At 47.2% G+C, this 18273-nt stretch overlaps 2 protein-coding genes across 13 annotated transcripts; both read left to right on the plus strand.

The window, feature by feature from the left end:
• The first annotated feature begins 1242 nt into the window (after positions 1–1242).
• On the plus strand, positions 1243–8243 carry LOC147269837 (uncharacterized). Of its 3 annotated transcripts, none has more exons than XM_086196028.1 (9): positions 1317–1394; positions 1583–1688; positions 1924–3686; positions 3795–3912; positions 4168–4228; positions 4310–4373; positions 4995–5069; positions 5552–5608; positions 7418–8243. In XM_086196028.1, the coding sequence occupies exons 4-9, from the start codon at positions 3887–3889 to the stop codon at positions 7549–7551; spliced, it is 417 nt and encodes a 138-aa protein (XP_086052154.1). In that variant the 5' UTR covers positions 1317–1394; positions 1583–1688; positions 1924–3686; positions 3795–3886; the 3' UTR covers positions 7552–8243. The 3 variants fall into 3 exon arrangements, with proteins under 3 accessions (XP_086052171.1, XP_086052154.1, XP_086052162.1); XM_086196036.1 differs by having other exon boundaries at positions 1924–3029; XM_086196045.1 differs by lacking the exons at positions 1317–1394; positions 1583–1688; positions 1924–3686 and adding an exon at positions 1243–1272.
• Positions 8244–11473: 3230 nt separating this feature from the next.
• Positions 11474–17923, plus strand: znf395a (zinc finger protein 395a). Of its 10 annotated transcripts, XR_015110907.1 has the most exons (13): positions 11474–11534; positions 12379–12548; positions 13104–13275; positions 13361–13488; positions 13570–13679; positions 13798–14000; positions 14082–14182; positions 14297–14492; positions 14614–14703; positions 15555–15619; positions 16281–16429; positions 17135–17209; positions 17329–17923. XR_015110907.1 is itself a non-coding variant. In XM_086191444.1 (12 exons), the coding sequence occupies exons 1-11, from the start codon at positions 11493–11495 to the stop codon at positions 16390–16392; spliced, it is 1389 nt and encodes a 462-aa protein (XP_086047570.1). In that variant the 5' UTR covers positions 11474–11492; the 3' UTR covers positions 16393–16429; positions 17135–17923. The 10 variants fall into 10 exon arrangements, 7 of the variants coding, with proteins under 7 accessions (XP_086047570.1, XP_086047564.1, XP_086047621.1 ...); XR_015110903.1 differs by having other exon boundaries at positions 16281–17606; positions 17742–17923; XR_015110904.1 differs by having other exon boundaries at positions 16281–17209.
• Positions 17924–18273: the final 350 nt, after the last annotated feature.

The raw sequence follows: 18273 nt of genomic DNA on the forward strand, positions 1-18273 counted from the left end.
TCTCAGTGAGTCATGTGGCTCAGAAACTGGACCAGAAACAGCTGGAACTCTCCACCAGCTGAAGGTGTAACTCAGGGTGTATGACAACGGTGATATCTAGGAGCAAAAAGGTCAAAACAAGGCAAATCACATGACATAAACTTACAACTGAGGACTAACTTATTAGACACAAAAACACACAATTTTGCTAATAATTGATTAAAAACTAGGCCAGGATTTTATAGAAATACAACGCTTGAATGAAAATAAAATTGAAAAATCACATGTGACATTTATTTACATTCTATTTCACAAAATTAGTGGTGTGGAGCCGTAAAGTTTGAGTGACGATTCGATTCCACGATTAAACAAATCAGCAGCTACTTTGATATTTGCCTGTTTTAGTCACTTCGACTCCAGTGTTCTAATTTCTGTTGAGAACAACTGCGAGCTGTTTTTAAAGCCCCTTGAGTCTGAAGGCAGTACAAATACTGCAGTATCATTACCACAGTGCACGTACTGCAGTATCAATCAGATCATCACTATTTCCTCCTCAACACAATGAATCGACACTTAAGTTTTCAAAAATTGGAGTTTTCAGGCTTGCTGAATGTAGCCTTAAGACTGCCTCTAGTTGTGTGTGTGTGTGTGTGTGTGTGTGTGTGTGTGTGTGTGTGTGTGTGTGTGTTTGCTCAGTGCGTGGCAGCAGGTCCAGCAGCAGCAGCTCAGTCTGAAGCTGAACTCTCAGGTAAGCGTCACTTCACTTCTTCTACATCATCTTCACTTCACAACAGGACAGCGATGATATTGGAGTTTCTTTCTCTCTCAACTCTGCCCTGTTAGCTGATCCAGAGTCTCTGACGTTAATCATTTTAAACAGGCAGATTGTTGAATTGATAACGGATCATTAGAGGAAAATTAAATATCACTGACTTCAAGGAACTAAAGAAAATGTAATGTAAGTTCTTTTAAGCGAACCTTGTCGAGTGAACAAGGAGAGAGCAGCTGATATGAACTCATCTCCTATTTGAAGATGTGTTGAAAATGTGAAAATCAACTTTAACATCCAGAGGTTTTTAAACTGTCACATTTGGTTCCTCGTGTTTTAAAGAAGGATTTCTGTCTTTTTGTCAACTTGCAACAGTTTTATTCCTTCACATTTTGACTCTGTTTTAAGGTTGTAGACAGTTTCTGTGGTTTCAGGTGTAGTTCATATTTGAATGTTGGCCGATGATGTAATGTTTGAAGTAGAACTCACGGCATACTTGACCTTCTTGGCTGATACGATATTTGGTATTGAATTAATATGAATTATTCAGGTCAGGGGCTGCCCGGTGGAGCAGTGGTCAGCACTGTGGCCTCACAGCAAGAAGGTTCCGGGTTCGAGTCCCGGCTCCGGCACAGGATCTTTCTGGGTGAGTCTCCATGTTCTCCCTGTTCCTGCTGGGTTCTCTCTGGTACTCCAGCTTCCTCCACAGTCCAAAGACATCAATTTGGGGACAAGGCTGATTGATTCTCTAAATTGACCGTAGGTGTGAATGTGAGTGTGAATGGTTGTTCATCTCTCTATGTTGGCCCTGCCATGGACTGGTGACCTGTCCAGGGTGAACCCCGCCTCTCGCCCGTTGACGCTGGGATAGGCTCCACCCCCCCGCGACCCTTAATGTGTAGGAATAAGCGGAAGATGACGATGGATGATGGATATTCAGGTCAGTCAGTCATTAATGTGTCAGTTGTTTCCCTTCATAATAACTGGAATTCCTGTGTTGAGTATGACTGACAGGAGGGCTGGTCTGAGCAAACATTCAGCCTCTGTCGTCACGTCACATTTCATCGTGTTGTCACATTTTCAAACTGCAAACACGGACAAGATGGTCGTTCTGTCGTCCGTCTTCTGTTTAAGTCTCCTCACAATCTATCCTGGATGTTTTCCACTGAGTTCAGGCAGTCGGGACGAGGCGACTGGAGGCACCAGGTGACCACGGTGACCTGATACATCAACACAGAACCCTAAACAGAAGGCAAGTGTTTCTGTGCTGCCATTGAAATAGCAGCTGGTGCCAGCAAGGCCCAGCAGCTGGTACCAGCGAGGCCCACTGGGTCCGTATGGGGGCCATTTCAGGCCTCCTCAGTGTTACTTGGCCTTTAAATGGAGCTCGTGCTGTTAAGTCGTGTACAGTAAAGACTTGGTGTTCAAACAGTAACAGCATGAAAACACCAAGTTTGGCCCAAACTGATCATTCATTCTTCTCCTGGTTCTCTACAAATATTAAATACATGAAACTGCTGGAAAGATAATGTTTCATCCTCGTGACCAGGAAAGGTTGCTTTAAAACAGCTGTACAATTTCTTGTCTCATAGCCAAGAGAGCTAAAAGGTACACTGCCTATTGGCTGGTTATGTAGGCTAACGTTATGCAGGCTAACGTTATGTAGGCTTACGTTATGCAGGCTAACATTATGCAGGCTAACGTTATGTAGGCTAACATGCAGGGTAACGTTATGCAGGCTAACGTTATGTGGGGTAATGTTGTGTGTAATTTTATGACCTAACCTTTGCTTGTGCCACTGATCCAGAAACAGCAGCTCAGCTCAGCATCAAGTTCTGTTCAGTGGGATTCATTCAATATAAAATGTGTTTTTAATAATTAATTTCTTTGTTTCTCTGCGGTGTTCAGTTGTTTCTCTGTCAATGTGCTGAAAGACAGAAAGGTGGTTACTCTCTAAATAGAAACGCCTACGGTCAATTTAGAGTCTGGATTAACCTGGTCCCTCTTGATGTCTTTGGACTGTGGAGGAAGCTGGAGTACCAGAGAGAACCCAGCAGGAACAGGGAGAACATGGAGACTCACCCAGAAAGACCCCGTGCTGCAGCCGGGGCTCCACCCACAACCTTCTTGATGGGGGGCCACAGGGAGGACCACTGCTCCACCCACAACCTTCTTGCTGGGGGCCACAGGGAGGACCACTGCTCCACCCACAACCTTCTTGATGGGGGCCACAGTGAGGACCACTGCTCCAACGTGATGGCCCCTGTGTTGATGTGTTCATGTGTGTTTACGTGTGTTGATGTGTTCATGTGTGTTTACGTGTTCATGTGTGTTTATATGTTCATGTGTGTTTGTGTTCATGTGTGTTTATATGTTCATGTGTGTTTGTGTTCGTGTGTTTATATATTCATGTGTGTTTATGTGTGTCAGATAAAATCATTCAAATCCTCCTTCAAACTGATGACAGAAAAGAGAAGAAACCCCAAACACCCATAATCACGCCTCACTGTCACTTTATCAGGTTCCTAGAATGAGGAGAAACGTTCACTGCTCTTCTGTATCTGGCCACATGGTGGTGCTGTAGCAACAGTTTTTTGTCTGTGGGGGTTCATCACAACCCATTTCATCATGATATCACCAAGATGTTTACAAGCTAACCTGAATGCATCATGTCCACATATGAAAGTAGAGTGAAGTTGTACTTCATCTCATACTCGATTCACAGAATTTGTTCTTATGGAAAACAACAAACAACTGTTTGGGTTCAAATGGAAAGTTTCCTGAGGTGAAACACACATTACAGATTACTGGTCCTGTCCTGGTCCTCATGGTTACTGGGAACTGGTGTTTGCTGGCTTCCTCCCACATGGCGGCGAGGCTGCTGCCCGGGTTCAGACTGCTGTTCATCAGCCTCCTCACTCCGAAACACCTTAAAAATGTAACATCAAATTTATTCCCTCCATTTCCTGACCTGAAGCCCTGAAGATCGGTCCTGTCCTGTTCTGGTCCATCATCTTCTCTCTCTCTCTCTCTCTTGCTCTCTCAGCCATCATGGCTGCTGTGGGAGTTTAGGTCACAGCCTCGAGTGTCCTGTTGCCTGGCAGCGTCTTCCTCTTCCTCCTCCTTGCCATCCTCCTCATGGCGCTGTGCAGCGACTGCGGCAGGTTTCTGCTCGTCCACCTGAAACACGACAGCTGCTATGAAGATGTGACGATTAGTTATCAATCAGCTTACAGACAATTAAGGATAGCTGATAGTTGTAGTAATTTCTGGTGATGTCATCTATAAATTTTAACAGAGTATCTTTGAACTTTGGCTAAAAGAAGATGTCTTCTTGCACAGGACAAAGTTATCGAATTGATCAGTCACTAGTTGCAGATCAGTTATTGATCAGGTTATAAATTAGCTTTCTCTTGCAGACATTCATTTGAGCTGCGAGACTCAGAGGTGGAAAAAAACCCTTTGGCTCTGATCCGAGTGGTAAGTGACCTCCGAGCTCCTCACAACTATTCAGTGAAAACCTCTGAGAGGATGAAGAACGGTTATCATGGTGATTGACAGGTGAAGCTGGAGGAGATGGCGAGGGAGAATCCAATCATCTCAGAGTTGCAGAATGATGAAAATGGTGAGATGCCAGTTTTATTGACTTGGAGGTAAAGTTTCATCTGTGAGACAGATACTAGCCTGCCAAATGTCCTTAGCAAGCAGCGTTGCCTTACAGAGGGACACCATTGCCCATTGTCCTCAGAGACAGACAAGAAGAAAGAGACCCAGGCAAGTTAGCTTTGCACAGTGGCTGCTAGTGGGTGGGAAGTGTTAGCATCAGCTAGCTCAGGACCAGGCTAGTTAGCTTAGCCCAATGGCTGGTAGTGGGTGGGAAGTGTTAGCATCAGCTAGCTCAGGACCAGGCTAGTTAGCTTAGCCCAATGGCTGGTAGTGGGTGGGAAGTGTTAGCATCAGCTAGCTCAGGACCAGGCTAGTTAGCTTAGCCCAATGGCTGGTAGTGGGTGGGAAGTGTTAGCATCAGCTAGCTCAGGACCAGGCTAGTTAGCTTAGCCCAATGGCTGGTAGTGGGTGGGAAGTGTTAGCGCCAACTAATTCCACTGTAATGATCTTTCCTGAGACTTCTGAAAAAATGAAATAAAGGTGAATGAAGTCTACTTGTCATTAATAGAGCAACAGCAGCATCCAAATCATAAAAACGCCACTCCGTTGCTGGTCTGACTTATAAACTCTATGAGTCCAGAGGTCAAACCTGAGGAAGAGAAGTCGGTCCCGTTCATGCCCTGGAGGAGCCACTTGGGGGTGCTGCAGCACTCAGGTCAGTCCCCCCCCCATACATACATATATATAAATATGTATGTATATGTGTATATATATATATATATATATATATATATATATATATATATATATATATATATATATGTATATATTTATATATGTATATATGTATATGTATATAAATATGTATGTATATGTGTATATATGTATGTATATGTATATAAATATGTATGTGTATGTATATGTATATAAATATGTATGTATATGTATATATGTATATAAATATGTATGTATATGTGTATATATGTATATAAATATGTATGTATATGTGTATAAATATATATGTATATAAATATGTATATATGTATATAAATATGTATGTATATGTGTATAAATATATATGTATATAAATATGTATATATGTATATAAATATGTATGTATATGTGTATATTTACAGAGGGCTTTTCTATTAAGAAAAGCAGCAGTTGAACTGTTTTCATGTGTTTGTTTGTCCTCAGATGTTCTGACCAATGACAGTGGAGCTGTGATGGAGACAGGAAGTGACACTGCTGCTGGTACTGAAACACCTTTGACTTTCTGATCCTATTTAAATGGGAGCTGGCTGACTACATTTCCCATGATACCTCACTCCTATTGCTCTGTGTCTGATCAGAATCTTTTGCTGATGCCATATGATGTAGGTCTGTGCTTTCAAGCACCTTGCAGTGTCAGCTGGGGGGACACAAGGAAGCATGATGGAGATCTTGAGAATTTTCTGACGGAACCTTAAGGGAGAATATGACATCACTTCCTTTATATGAGAGTATGTTTTCAGATTACCAAAGATCTTTCGCTTCGTATCGTGAGGGTTCATCGACCAAACAGGCAAAGATGGCGGAACCGCTCAGTGGCCTGGAAGTGCAAAACAACATTACAAAATGTGAAACACTTTTACAAAGCTTGAAAAAAATGTACATTTGAGGAAACAGTTTGCCATACTATAAAAAAGACATCAACAAAACAAATTTAAAAATAAAACGTCAACCGGAAAAGGAACGTACCTCCTGGGCTGAACCTGAGATGAGCCAATCACTGGGAGCGGACAAATCAAGGTTCTGTGGCATCGACATACATCGATGGAAGATGGACGGTGATCAAGGAATGTTTTGCCCTTTTTGTGGAAAACATATGAGGTCCTCAAAGTTCCAGTCGTTTGGCGTTACGGCGTTTGTGGAGGAGCAATCCTGTCTTTGATCAAATCTGGCTTCATTCAGTTTGCTTTTTAGAGACCTCGAGCTGATGTGAACGCTGTGTAAGGACGACATCATGTCCACAATCGCGGCGTACGTGTGGCCCTCATTAAAACACTTTATGCACTGCTGTAGAATATCTGGTCCCTCCCCCTGGTCCGTGCCTCTTAAAAGCTCTAAAGAGCGACGACACGAACAACAAAACCGAGGCATTTGACTCATTTGTTGGCCACAAAACGGGCAAAACAGCCCTGGAGTGCCGTCCATCCTCCATCGGCAACAAAACCTTGAATCGGCCGCTCCCGCTAATCACCCCGTTCAGCCTCGAAGTTGGTACATTCCTTTTCCAGTTGAAGTTTTATTTTAAAAATTGTTTCGCCGCTTGCAAATTTGTTTTGTTACATGGTTTTTTTTTATGATATGTAAAACTGTTTTCTCAAAAGTAAATTTGCCTCAAGCTTTGTAAAAGTGTTTCACATTTTGTAATCTTGTTTTGAACTTCCAGGCCACCATAGGGTACCGGGCTCAGAAGAGTTCTAAAAAGGAGGGTTTTTTTAATCTATGCAGTTTTGTTTGAAAGTGCCATCGATGATGGGCGGAGATAAATGAGCCAAGTTTGCAACACTTCCTGTTTTGACAGCAGTTTACAGGAAGTTCTTGATGACTTTTACCTTTTTTGCAAATTTGAAATTTGTGTATTGATGAAAATGTAAATGTGGAGGAAATGACTTTGAGGTCAGCTGCCATCAGTTTCTTCTTGTGTTTCTTCTGGAGCAGACAGGATGGAAGTGATGGACTCGTCCTGTCACAGTTGTTGCCAGTCGATTTGTTTCTTGACTGAGATGTTTGCACTTGAGAGGTTTTCAATATTCCGCCTGGTGTCGGGCGCCATGTCAGTTCAGCTGTGAGATGACATCATCCAACGATGTTACAGTGTCACAACCTCCCAAAGGCAAACTATCAACATCAGTGTCCTACATCACGATGAGGTCAACGTATCAGACGCTGAATGAGGGTCACCTGACGTCAAGGTGTCACTCAACATGAAACTGGGAATTGCAGCCTTCACTGAAAGAAATCACTGACATTAGAGACACATCAGTTAACGGAGGTCATTTGTGATTCTGTGTGCAGACCTAAGAAGCTCCGCCCCTCCGGTCTCTGACCACACCTACATTACCATTGAAGGAAACGCTGATGTGTCACCATCACAGACCAATCAGATGCCAGGGGACGAAGGCGAGTGTGTGTCAGAACTAAGTGACTGAGACGAGAACTCACTGTATGCTGTAAGTGAACAAGAAGGTCCCACTGGCCACGCCCCCTGTCCATACACCTGCAGTGCAGGTAGGAGAGAAGGTGGAGCCTTCACCTCTACTACCGGAGCGATTGAGACACGTAGAAGTTGAAAGCTGCAACTGACAGTAATGAAAGACAGGAGGACAATGAGGGTTCCATCTTGATCGCTGAGGTTCAAACAGAAAAATGTCTGAATCAGCAGCAGGTCAGAGTTGGGCAGGAAGTGACTCTTGTTTGTTGTTCCATACCCCCACGCGAATTCTCATGATCCCGTGAATCCTGCGCTGAGCCTCTCAAACGCCGCTGGGGGCCGACACTGTTTGGAAGACAGAATAAAATGGTGGATAGCCAGAAGGTGGCGGTGGAACTCTGGCGTGAGACCAATGAAGACCAGTGGATGACAGATGTTTTAGAATAGAGGACAAACAGATGAAGTGACGGTGAAGGGGACGCTTGGGACTCTGACGTCTTCCAGGTGTTTTTATGACGCGTCTCAATGGGGGACGGCCTCCAACTGTTGGTCACCTCTTGCTTGCTGACGATGTCGGCTGGGGGGCAGCAGAGTCACATGTCTTCTTGATCCTGTCCTTTATGTAACTTATCTGAGTTTTAAGTTTTATGTCACCCCCCTCCAAACTTCTCTCCAATAAAGTTGCATTGTCGTGTGAAGGTCGTGTGAAGGTCGTGTGAAGGTCGTGGTTAAGCATCTGAAGGAAGTCTGGTGATGAGTCATCAGATGATAAACTTCAAGGTTCGGTGGGTCAAATTTAGAACTGATTATTGACAGTATCCTTGTTCTGTTGAGAGGTGGAGGCAGAGCACCTGAACTCTTGTCAGGTACTGAAATAGTACTCAACTACAAGTACAACTACAAGTTCAAAGTACTCAAGTCAAAGTATTTTCCCTAAAACTGCTCAGCTCTCATGTTTCATGTCATTGTCAACTGGATATTGAGCAAACTGTTGAAGTGCCACTATGAGGAAAATCCCTCCATCCTCCATCCATCCCTCCATCCTCCACCCATCCCTCCATCCTCCACCCATCCATCCATCCACCCATCCATCCTCCACCCATCCATCCATCCACCCATCCATCCTCCACCCATCCATCCATCCACCCATCCATCATCCATCCATCCTCCATCCATCCCTCCATCATCCATCCATCCATCCCTCCATCCATCCATCCCTCCATCCATCCATCCATCCATCCCTCCATCCATCCATCCATCATCCATCCCTCCATTCCTCCATCCCTCCATGTTCCCCCTCTTCTCCTGTTGAGGGTGGTGGGGGTGGAGCCTATCCCAGCAGCCTTCCCTCCATCTTCCCCCTCTCCTCCTGTTGAGGGTGGTGGGGGTGGAGCCTATCCCAGCAGCCTTCCCCCTGGACAGGTCACCAGTCCATGGCAGGGCCAACACATAGAGACAGACAACCATTGGCTCTCCCAGCCACGCCTACGGTCAATTTAGAGTCTGGATTAACCTGGTCCCTCTTGATGTCTTTGGACTGTGGAGGAAGCTGGAGTACCAGAGAGAACCCAGCAGGAACAGGGAGAACATGGAGACTCACACAGAAAGACCCCGTGCTGCAGCCGGGGCTCCACCCACAACCTTCTTGATGGGGGCCACAGGGAGGACCACTGCTCCACCCACAACCTTCTTGATGGGGGGCCACAGGGAGGACCACTGCTCCACCCTGCTGCCAATGAGGAAGTTGTGAATTAGATATTTCCATCAGTAGGTGGACACACAGCTGTAACAGTAGAAGAAGAAGAGGAAGAAGTCACTGATTACTGAAAGTGAAGTGAGAACTTAAGGATCAGTTGGACCAGTTTTTCAGTGCCAGCTGGTATTGGCCCAGTTGCTGCTGTCTGCAACCGACCATGGCAGTGGAACCAGCTGGTCAGTCATGTGACTTAGTTTACTACATCAGAGGAAGAAGTTTCCACCTCCTGGTTTGCACATTTACATTACGAAAAAAAGATGAAATAAAAAAAAACAGCTCAAGTGAGCATGAAAAGGTGCCGGATTGAGGTTTTTTTCTCAACCAAATTTTCGAATTTCGAAGTTCAACAAGTTGTTGACCTTCCAGCCACAGCCTCCCGCTGCTCAGCAGTAGGGGGCGCTCATCCTGAACACAGCAGAGCCTCTGCTCCACATCACCATCCTGAACAGACTAGGATTTTGTACTCTTTATGACGCTGAGCCCCATCCTAGTACTAGTATGGTGGGTACTGGTGGGTACTGGCATGCAGCACAAACACCTTCATGACGAGTTCACCGCAGTGATGGCAGGGTTACAACGACAAAAGAGAAAATCCAACATGTTGAGTGTTCATACAGAAATGATCTCAGTACAGAATGATAGAGAACGTCAGCCGTGAACGGGACGTGTAGATCTGGAGGATCTCCTGGATCACGGGGGTCCTCGCATGGTGGGGATCTGTTGTTGTGACTTGGTGTCGTCATGTTCCTTTAACATTAGCAGCGTCTCACTATCAGCACGCAGCTCACAAGCGTGAGTGGTGTGTGCTACGTGCAGCTCAGCGCGCACACACACACACACACACACACACACACACACACAGTTACGTAATCACACACAGATGCACGAATTCTATCAGACTATTGGAAACATGAACACTGGAGTTCAAGTATCACAGTATGGTTGCAGTATCTTAATAGTATTTTTCATGTATCTGAACCTTCATTCAGAAGGTCTGTAGTAGCAGTGTTACAATAAAACCAGTGTTACTGAAGTACACTTGTAGTAGCAGTTGTAATAATGGTACTAGTAAGTAGTATTACTGTAGTATATCAGGTGTGTCCATGTGTGCTTCCCAGCAGAAACTCTGTAAACAACAGGCCTCAGAGGGGTGTGTTGCTGCTCAGCTCAGCTCCACCAATCACAGCACAGATCTTCCCCACGTGGTTCTCTTGTTTACTACCAGACTGAGGAGCTCCGTGAGGGCTGCTGGGAAGACCTGGAGTGGATCGATTGGTGGTGGAACCACAGGGGTTCCTGTCTGTGCATACGTGTGCCTGTGTGTGTGTGTGTGTTTGTGTGTGTGTGTGCATACGTGTGCCTGTGTGTGTGTGTGTGCATACGTGTGCTTATGTGTGTGTGTGCATACGTGTGCCTGTGTGTGTGTGCATACGTGTGCCTGTGTGTGTGTGTGCATACGTGTGCTTACGTGTGTGTGTGTGCATATGTGCCTGTGTGTGTGTGCATGTGTGTGTGCTTACGTGTGTGTGCCTTCGTGTGTGTGTTTGTGCATACGTGTGCCTGCGTGTGTGTGCTTACGTGTGTGTGCCTTCGTGTGTGTGTGTGCATACGTGTGCTTACGTGTGTGTGCCTTTGTGTGTGTGTTTGTGCATACGTGTGCCTGCGTGTGTGTGCTTACGTGTGTGTGCCTTCGTGTGTGTGTGTGCATACGTGTGCTTACGTGTGTGTGCCTTTGTGTGTGTGTTTGTGCATACGTGTGCCTGCGTGTGTGTGCCTGCGTGTGTGTGCCTGCGTGTGTGTGTGAATGAATGAGCTTCATAGACATAAACTAACAATATTTCTGAGGAAGAACAAGTTCAAAGTCACAAAAATACAACATGTCTACAATTGCTTACAGGTCTTAATTGTAAAAAACAATTTATTTGTCTAAATTAAAAAAAGTCATCATAAACAGAAAAGTAATGTGACCTTTGACCTTTGACTCCGTCTGATGGTGCACGTTTCTCTGCTCATGTTCATCACCATGTTTAGTTGCAAATTTTCAGTTATTTTTTTATTGATATGAGTGACACCCCCCCCTCCACCCCTCCCTCCTCCTGTCCATCGGCTCCAGCATCCATTTTTTCCTGCCAGCCTGCAGCAGCTCTCTCTCCTTACTGAACAACAGCGTGTCTGTCCCTCAGATGTCCTCCTGCCTGTCCGTCTGTCTCCTGGAGCCTCAGCAGGTAAGAGACACTGGTGCATGCTGGGAGGTTTGTCTCCTCTAACTTCGCGCACACAGCAGACACAGACACCGAAGTACTCTGCAGTGGGGGGGGGGGAGCGTCCAACAAAACTTAGGATAGTTAATCATCATCATTGATCTCTCGGACTCTTGGGTTCTGACTCTGAAGAGTTGCAGAACTAAAGGCTCAGTCTTGTCAGTAAGAGAGGCATGAAAGACATCGATTGTTTGATTATTGACTGTTCATCATTTCCACGACTGCTCACACTGAAGCTGCACGTGCGTCCATATCCACTCAGCAGCTCATCCACTGCATGCGTCTGTGCACGGTCCTCTGGAGAAGGCTTAGCCTGGGCAGCACCTCTTTATCTCCAGCAGCCCATCACTCGTCCATGCAGAGACGCCAGTGAGTGTCTGTGCGGACTCCTGCACGTTCTGCTGACTGGCTTCAGGTGAGAGGCTCATCCTGGTTTGTGTGGACTGACCATGAAGTTGGCTCTCATCTCCTGTCCCGGTCCAGCAGCCCTCACTGACCAGCAGCCACGCTCATTCATGTCAGGATAACCACAACAAGTGTCATTCTAAAAATAACATTTTCTTAGGAAAGTCCAAAACCGCGCAAGTTAAAGAGCAACAGTGTTCCATTTATCAAATGAATACACGTTTATCATATCGAAGGTGGAGTCAGTGACGCAGCCTCAGTGAACGTTGCAGTTCTACCCTCAACACAAGAACATGCCGGCTGACACTGCACCAACATCAAAGTAGAGATGAAGGCATGAACAGGAGCCTGGTTCTCGTCGTTTCTTTGCTAATCATCTGGATGTTCTTCTCCATCACGCCAGGAACCCTCCTCCTCCTGCACGACGAGACGTGAGTGTTTTATTAAACGTTCCCAGATACGAGGACTCCTGCTCTCAGGCCAGCAGCTCGGCTGGGACTCCTGGTCCAAAGTTTCATCTCAGTGGCAAAGTTGCTCCCAAGTTGAACTCTTTGACCGTCAGATGAGGAAACTGTGAGTCAGCGATTGACTGGAAACCTTGTGAGGTGGGCGGGGCTCTACGTCTCCTCATGCTGCCAGGGTGACAGAGTATACTAATGTTGTAACCATCGAATGTTATTGATCAACAGTTGAACTCGTCTGTATAGTACACACACACACACACACACACACACACACACACACCAGCCTGACTGTAAATGACTGCAGCTGTGAGTCACTGTGATGTCACTCAGGTCTTTCAGACAGAGAACAAAGCTTAGAATGAAAGTGTCAGTTTCAGTCGCAGTATAAACTTCAGTTATGATTTAAAAACCTTCACTTTTAAGACTTCAATACTTTTCATGGTTGTGGGACGATTTGCACTTGGAAAAGGACGCGTTTGTCTGTTGTTAATTTTATCGGCAGGTTGGACTTTTTAGCATTTCTAGCTTTTATTTTTGCTAACTGCCAAATGGCTTGAAATTAATAGCAAGAACTGGAATGAAACGCTTGCTTGTGTCGTAGATCAAAGCACAGGACTGATCTGGAATCAGCTCGTGATCAACCGCGATGCGTGACTGGTTTCAGGTTGGTCATGTTGCCGAAGACTCGTTTGGGGAAACGTTCCCCACTGGGGGCGCTGCTGAGCACAGCAGGAGGGATGCGCACGGACCAGGAGTCACGTGGGGTCATCGCCGCCATGGTAACGGCAGCGGGACTGCAGGATACCAGCAGCATCACAGTTCATCCGGGACCCAAGGTGCTGAACAGCTGCAGCTCCCATGAGCTTTGCTCAGTTGCACCGTTCTAAACAAACACTCTTTTTGGTTTGTGGTGTCTCTCAGTGTGAACCTGCAGGTCTGCTGGACCAGAACTGGTTCTGGTCCTCGGCTCATCCCTCCTCCTCACCTTTATCCTCATGGCTCGCATGCAGCAGCAGGTGCACCTCCTCGTCCATCGACGTCCCCGGGAGGTCAGACATGTTGTTGTTCGCTGGCGTCTGACGAATCACGCATGTGCCGTCAGTTGTGTTCTCAGGCTCTCCTGTCTGCAGGCGGTCCGGTCCCGAAGAGGTGGACATGGACCAGATGATGGCGGCGCTGGTCCTCAGCAGCTTGTCCTGCAGCCCACTGCTGTCCGGTCCCGCCCCCCCTGACCCAGCAGGTACCCAGAAAGAGACACGAGCAGAGAACCAAAGTTACGCTCGCACGTTTGCGTCCTCTGAGCTGCTGCTGGCTCGTCAGTGGCGCCTGACAGAAGCCGTCTGCTTCGTGTGCTTCAGCTCCTGGCGCTGACTGTGGAGGCAGCGAGCTCTCGGACAGCGGCAGCAGCGGCTACTGGAGCGTCGGCCATGGCAACAGGAGCCCCACCCCGTCCTCGCCAATGACAGAGCCCAACTTCAACCTGGCCACGCCCCCTGATGAAGGACTGGAGATGGAGATGGAGCAGGTGCTGTTCAGTGAGCCGGCGCCACGGAGACGCAGGGTGAGCAGAGGGACGCGCTCACAGGTGGGTGCAAAAGTTCGGGACGAGGATCTGAGAGGTGACGCGTGTGTTGTCCTCCAGAACTCAGCAAACGTGGCGTACAGGTGTCTGTGGCCGGGCTGCGAGAAGGTGCTGACGTCCGTGGTTGGAATAAAGCGTCACATCCGGATCACTCACCTGTGGTGAGACTTTCCACGGTTATGCATCCATCCATGGGGGAGGGGGGATTATCTAGAAACATGACGCATGAGCCAATCCAATCTAACACCTATGCCCCCCCCCCCCCCCCCCCGCAGCCGCCTCGGCGAGCACGAGCGCTGCTCTCGCAGCGAGGAGGACTTCTACTACACAGAGATCAACCTATGGGATCAGCAGCAGTCTCCTCCCCTCCCCTCCTCTCCATCCCCCCCCCCTCCAGTCAATGGGGCTCTGAGTCGCTCCGCCCCCTCCAGCGGCAGCTTCTGGCAGGTCCAATCAGAACACTCCTATCAGGTAAAGTGGGAGTAAGACGGCTGATTGACAGCGCAGTTGTCACGATCGAACCTGATGACCTCAACCAGGTCCACAGTAGCATAAAAATATGACTGTATTTGATGCTAAATTGTTGATGTAGGCTCCGCCCCCCAGTCCTTTGGAGGCTGCAGCAGCTTTGAATACAGCTTCCTGTCGTTGGATGGCCCCACCCACCACCTGCCACAGACAGGTGAGATCTTCTGCCGCCATGTTTACAGTAAATAGAACATTCTCTTACCTCTGAAATCTCCTCAACCATTAAATCTCTTTGGACGCAAATATAGTTGATGGGACAACATTTGGACACGCCCCCTGTGTCACCATGATGATTCAATTCTACATCATGTGGCTGCAGCAAAGGCGTTCGATGCAGGTCAACTGACAGACAGGTGCTGCTTTTAAAATCTGAACAAGTGAAATGTTGTCAGGAGGTTCTCCAGCTGAAGACCCGCCCACAAGACTCATTCAGCAAAATCAGTTTCTGGGTTTCAGATTCTCTCTTGAGTCCTGAGTTTGGATTCCAGTGTTGATAAGTAGACAGAACGCAGACTGTACCGGTACCATGGAGAACCTAGAGCGGTTCTCTAACTATGATCTGGAACAAGACGGAGGGGCAGAGGATGTGGAGAACTTCCTTCAATGTTTGTCACCCACCAGTTGGGAGATGAAGGATTGTTGGCAGCGCCTTCGCTTTGTGGTTGGACGCCGTGGCTCCCAGGTCGAGCGGCCAGCTGGTTCCTGTCCTGCAGAGGCAGTTGGGGAGTTTCTGGGAGAATATTTGGTTTAATTTAATATTTGTCAGTCAACAGCTGGACTGTTTTCTCCCACAACAGCAGCCAAATGTTGGCTTTAACTGGTTTGAGGCTCCTGTCAGAAAGCAGCGCTGCCACCTGCAGGTTGCTGGAGGGAACTGCAGCATTTTCACACTTGAGAGCACAACTTTCCCAGCAGCCAAAAGAATCACACAATGAAAATGTTTGTTTCTGCTGTAAAAGCAACGTGCAGCAGAGTTCTTCAGTCTGCTCTTCTTCTTCTCCTCAGGCGTTTCGAGCGCGTTCAGTCAGCGTTGGAGAGCAATGGCTGCAGCACCAGAGCACCCCCTGCAGGTCAGATGCCACATGAACACAGCACACCCATTAGTCTGAGAGCCGGTTTTAAACACGCCATGAGTCCACCTCTGTGGACACCATAAAGCAAAGCATCATTATGTTTGCTCACAGCAGAACCCCCAGTCCTAATACACCCGGGTACCGGACCTTCAACAGAAACAGAACCCAGGCCCTTGCAGGAGAAAGTTGGTCACATGACTGTGGGCCTCTGATCAGGGTGTTACTGGATGTTCTGATGTTCACAGTGGCGGTTGTGTGTCTCCTCCCTGAAGCCACGCCCCCTCCAGCTATCAAATGATCATCTGATCAGTTAAATAATCAAACACTCGCTGGCGTCTATTGATGACAGCAACAATATGGCACACGACTCTACGCACCAGCCTCACCATCAGACCCCAGTCTCTTCAACTCGCTCAACAAGACGTGAAGCATTTTGTTCAATATGGCTGCCACAGGAAGTTAGCAACAGCAACCAAAAAGCTACAGATTCAACTTCAAAGCAGCAATTGCAGAGTCAGAAACGCGGCGAGTCAGCAGCTCACAACCACCTCTGTCCTCAAGGTAGCGCTGCTCACTGGGCAGGTCATACTGAACCCAGAACGAGACCCGACCACAAAACCCTCTCCCCGTTCTCTGTCTGTCTCTCTCTGGCCATTAGGAGGATTCGTGGCGAAGCCAAGAAATGTCGTAAAGTTTACGGCATCGAGCACAGAGACCAGTGGTGCACCGCCTGCCGCTGGAAGAAAGCCTGCCAACGCTTCCTGGACTGAACGCAGGAAGATGGAGAGGAAGAGGAGGAAGATGAAGGTGAAGAGCAGAGCAGACTCCCAACTTCACCTGCTGGATGTTTTATACTTTCTTAAATCTTTTTGTACTCTTTCTACTTTTGCTACATTTGTGTTTTTATTTTTAAATGTGTTTTGTATTTGAAGTTGTTCAACTGGGGCAGCTACAGTGTGACCTTTGACCTGGGCAGTTGTTGACCTCCTACAAGCAGAGTTAGCACAATGCTAATTCTGCTTAGGTGCTCAGTCTCAGGATCCAGTCAGCAGGTCCAGGTGTATGTTCAGTAACCATGGAAACAGTTTTCCAAGCTCAAAATCAGAGAAAGCTCTAGGAATCTTGTCCGGTTTGACAGTGCTTGATATTTAAAACTGCGTAACGCTGCCAGACAGAGTGGCGCCGGTGTTGAGTTCCTGCAGTACTCACAGCTGTGGATGGCGTCTGATCTCCTGCTGCCCTACTGAGCGAAGATATTGATGAGTGAAAGTGTTCGTCTGTCTCTTTTAGGGAGGGTGGAGCTTAAACACGTTAAGTGACAGTCACATCAAGGGACCTTTCGAGAGGTTGGACTTTAAATTAGTTACTGCTGATAGCACTGAGTGGGCGGAGCTTAGACGAGTCACTACGAATAAGATTCAATCAGGTATGAGAAAAGGACTGATGTGCTGAGTAACCAAAACAAGCGCAGTTCTCTCTCTCTCTCTCTCTCTCTCACACACACACACACAGTTCTCAGGACGTGGATGGGTTAGACTGGGCAACATGGCGATTCTCGGTTTCAAGGGATTAAAGGCGGATGAGAAGGTAGTGCTGCGCATTCAAGCAACTTCCTGCTCGTCAACTTCACACTGGACCTGCAGAGCAGGACCGTCAGGCGTGAAAATCAACGCCACATTCACTCTTCCACTTGTCACTTCCTCCAGTTGCTGTGAGAAGGTTGAACCGGACTCTTCTGGACGTTCCAAATGTTGCCAGTCACAGTGACGTGAGTCGCTCACGGGATGTTGCGCCCAAAACAACTGATGTTTAACAACACCAGCAACGACAGGGAGGCTGGGCGGAGCCTAGGGCGGAGCATGTCAACCTTGGGCTGTATAACCTCCCCCGGTCGATCCCTGAAAACACCCTCCAACCTTTCCAGCTTCGCGCACGTTCCACGCCGTCGTTTACTGTGAAGCCATCCATCACTTCAGCATGTCAGGTGGTCAAGCTTTCATTCATCATCCATCACCTGCTCCAAACATGTTTGCATTTCAGGAAAAGGAAGCCATTTTCACTTGTTGCCATGGAAACCCGTGCAGTATGTAGTATTGTGTGTTCCACTCTCATATCACAGTCACCTCCATGTTGGCTGCTGGGAACAAGCCTCCGCCCTGTCAACCAGGCGTCATCATCCACCGCCGCTGAGACGCAAACGGGCCTCCGTTTGAAGGCAGCAGACAGGCTGGTTATCGTGAGGCTGATGCTTCATCATAAAATGTGAAATCAAAGCTAAAATAAAGCTAACAGCTGATTCTTGGTATTAAATCCGATTCTTCTTTTTGTTTCTCAAGGACGGCAGAAACAGAAACGTTGAAGTTCGTCTTAGGAGGCGATCTTAGTCACATGACTTCTGATATTCACGTCCTCGTCACCACTCTGATTCGTTAAGTCATTCAGATTTGTCCATCTAGAACAGACCAATAATTCAGTACATGAATCATGATTTGCTTTCATATTCTCAAGAACAGATTCTCAACACACACACACACTCACTAACACACACACACTAACAAACACACTCACTCACACTAACAAACACACACTCACTAACAAACACACACACACTAACAAACACACACACACACTCACTAACACACACACACTAA

This window comes from Aulostomus chinensis, chromosome 2, assembly GCF_037954235.1.
Source record: "Aulostomus chinensis isolate RoL2024-O1b breed Wild chromosome 2, RoL_Achi_v1.0, whole genome shotgun sequence".
NCBI lineage: Eukaryota > Metazoa > Chordata > Actinopteri > Syngnathiformes > Aulostomidae > Aulostomus > Aulostomus chinensis.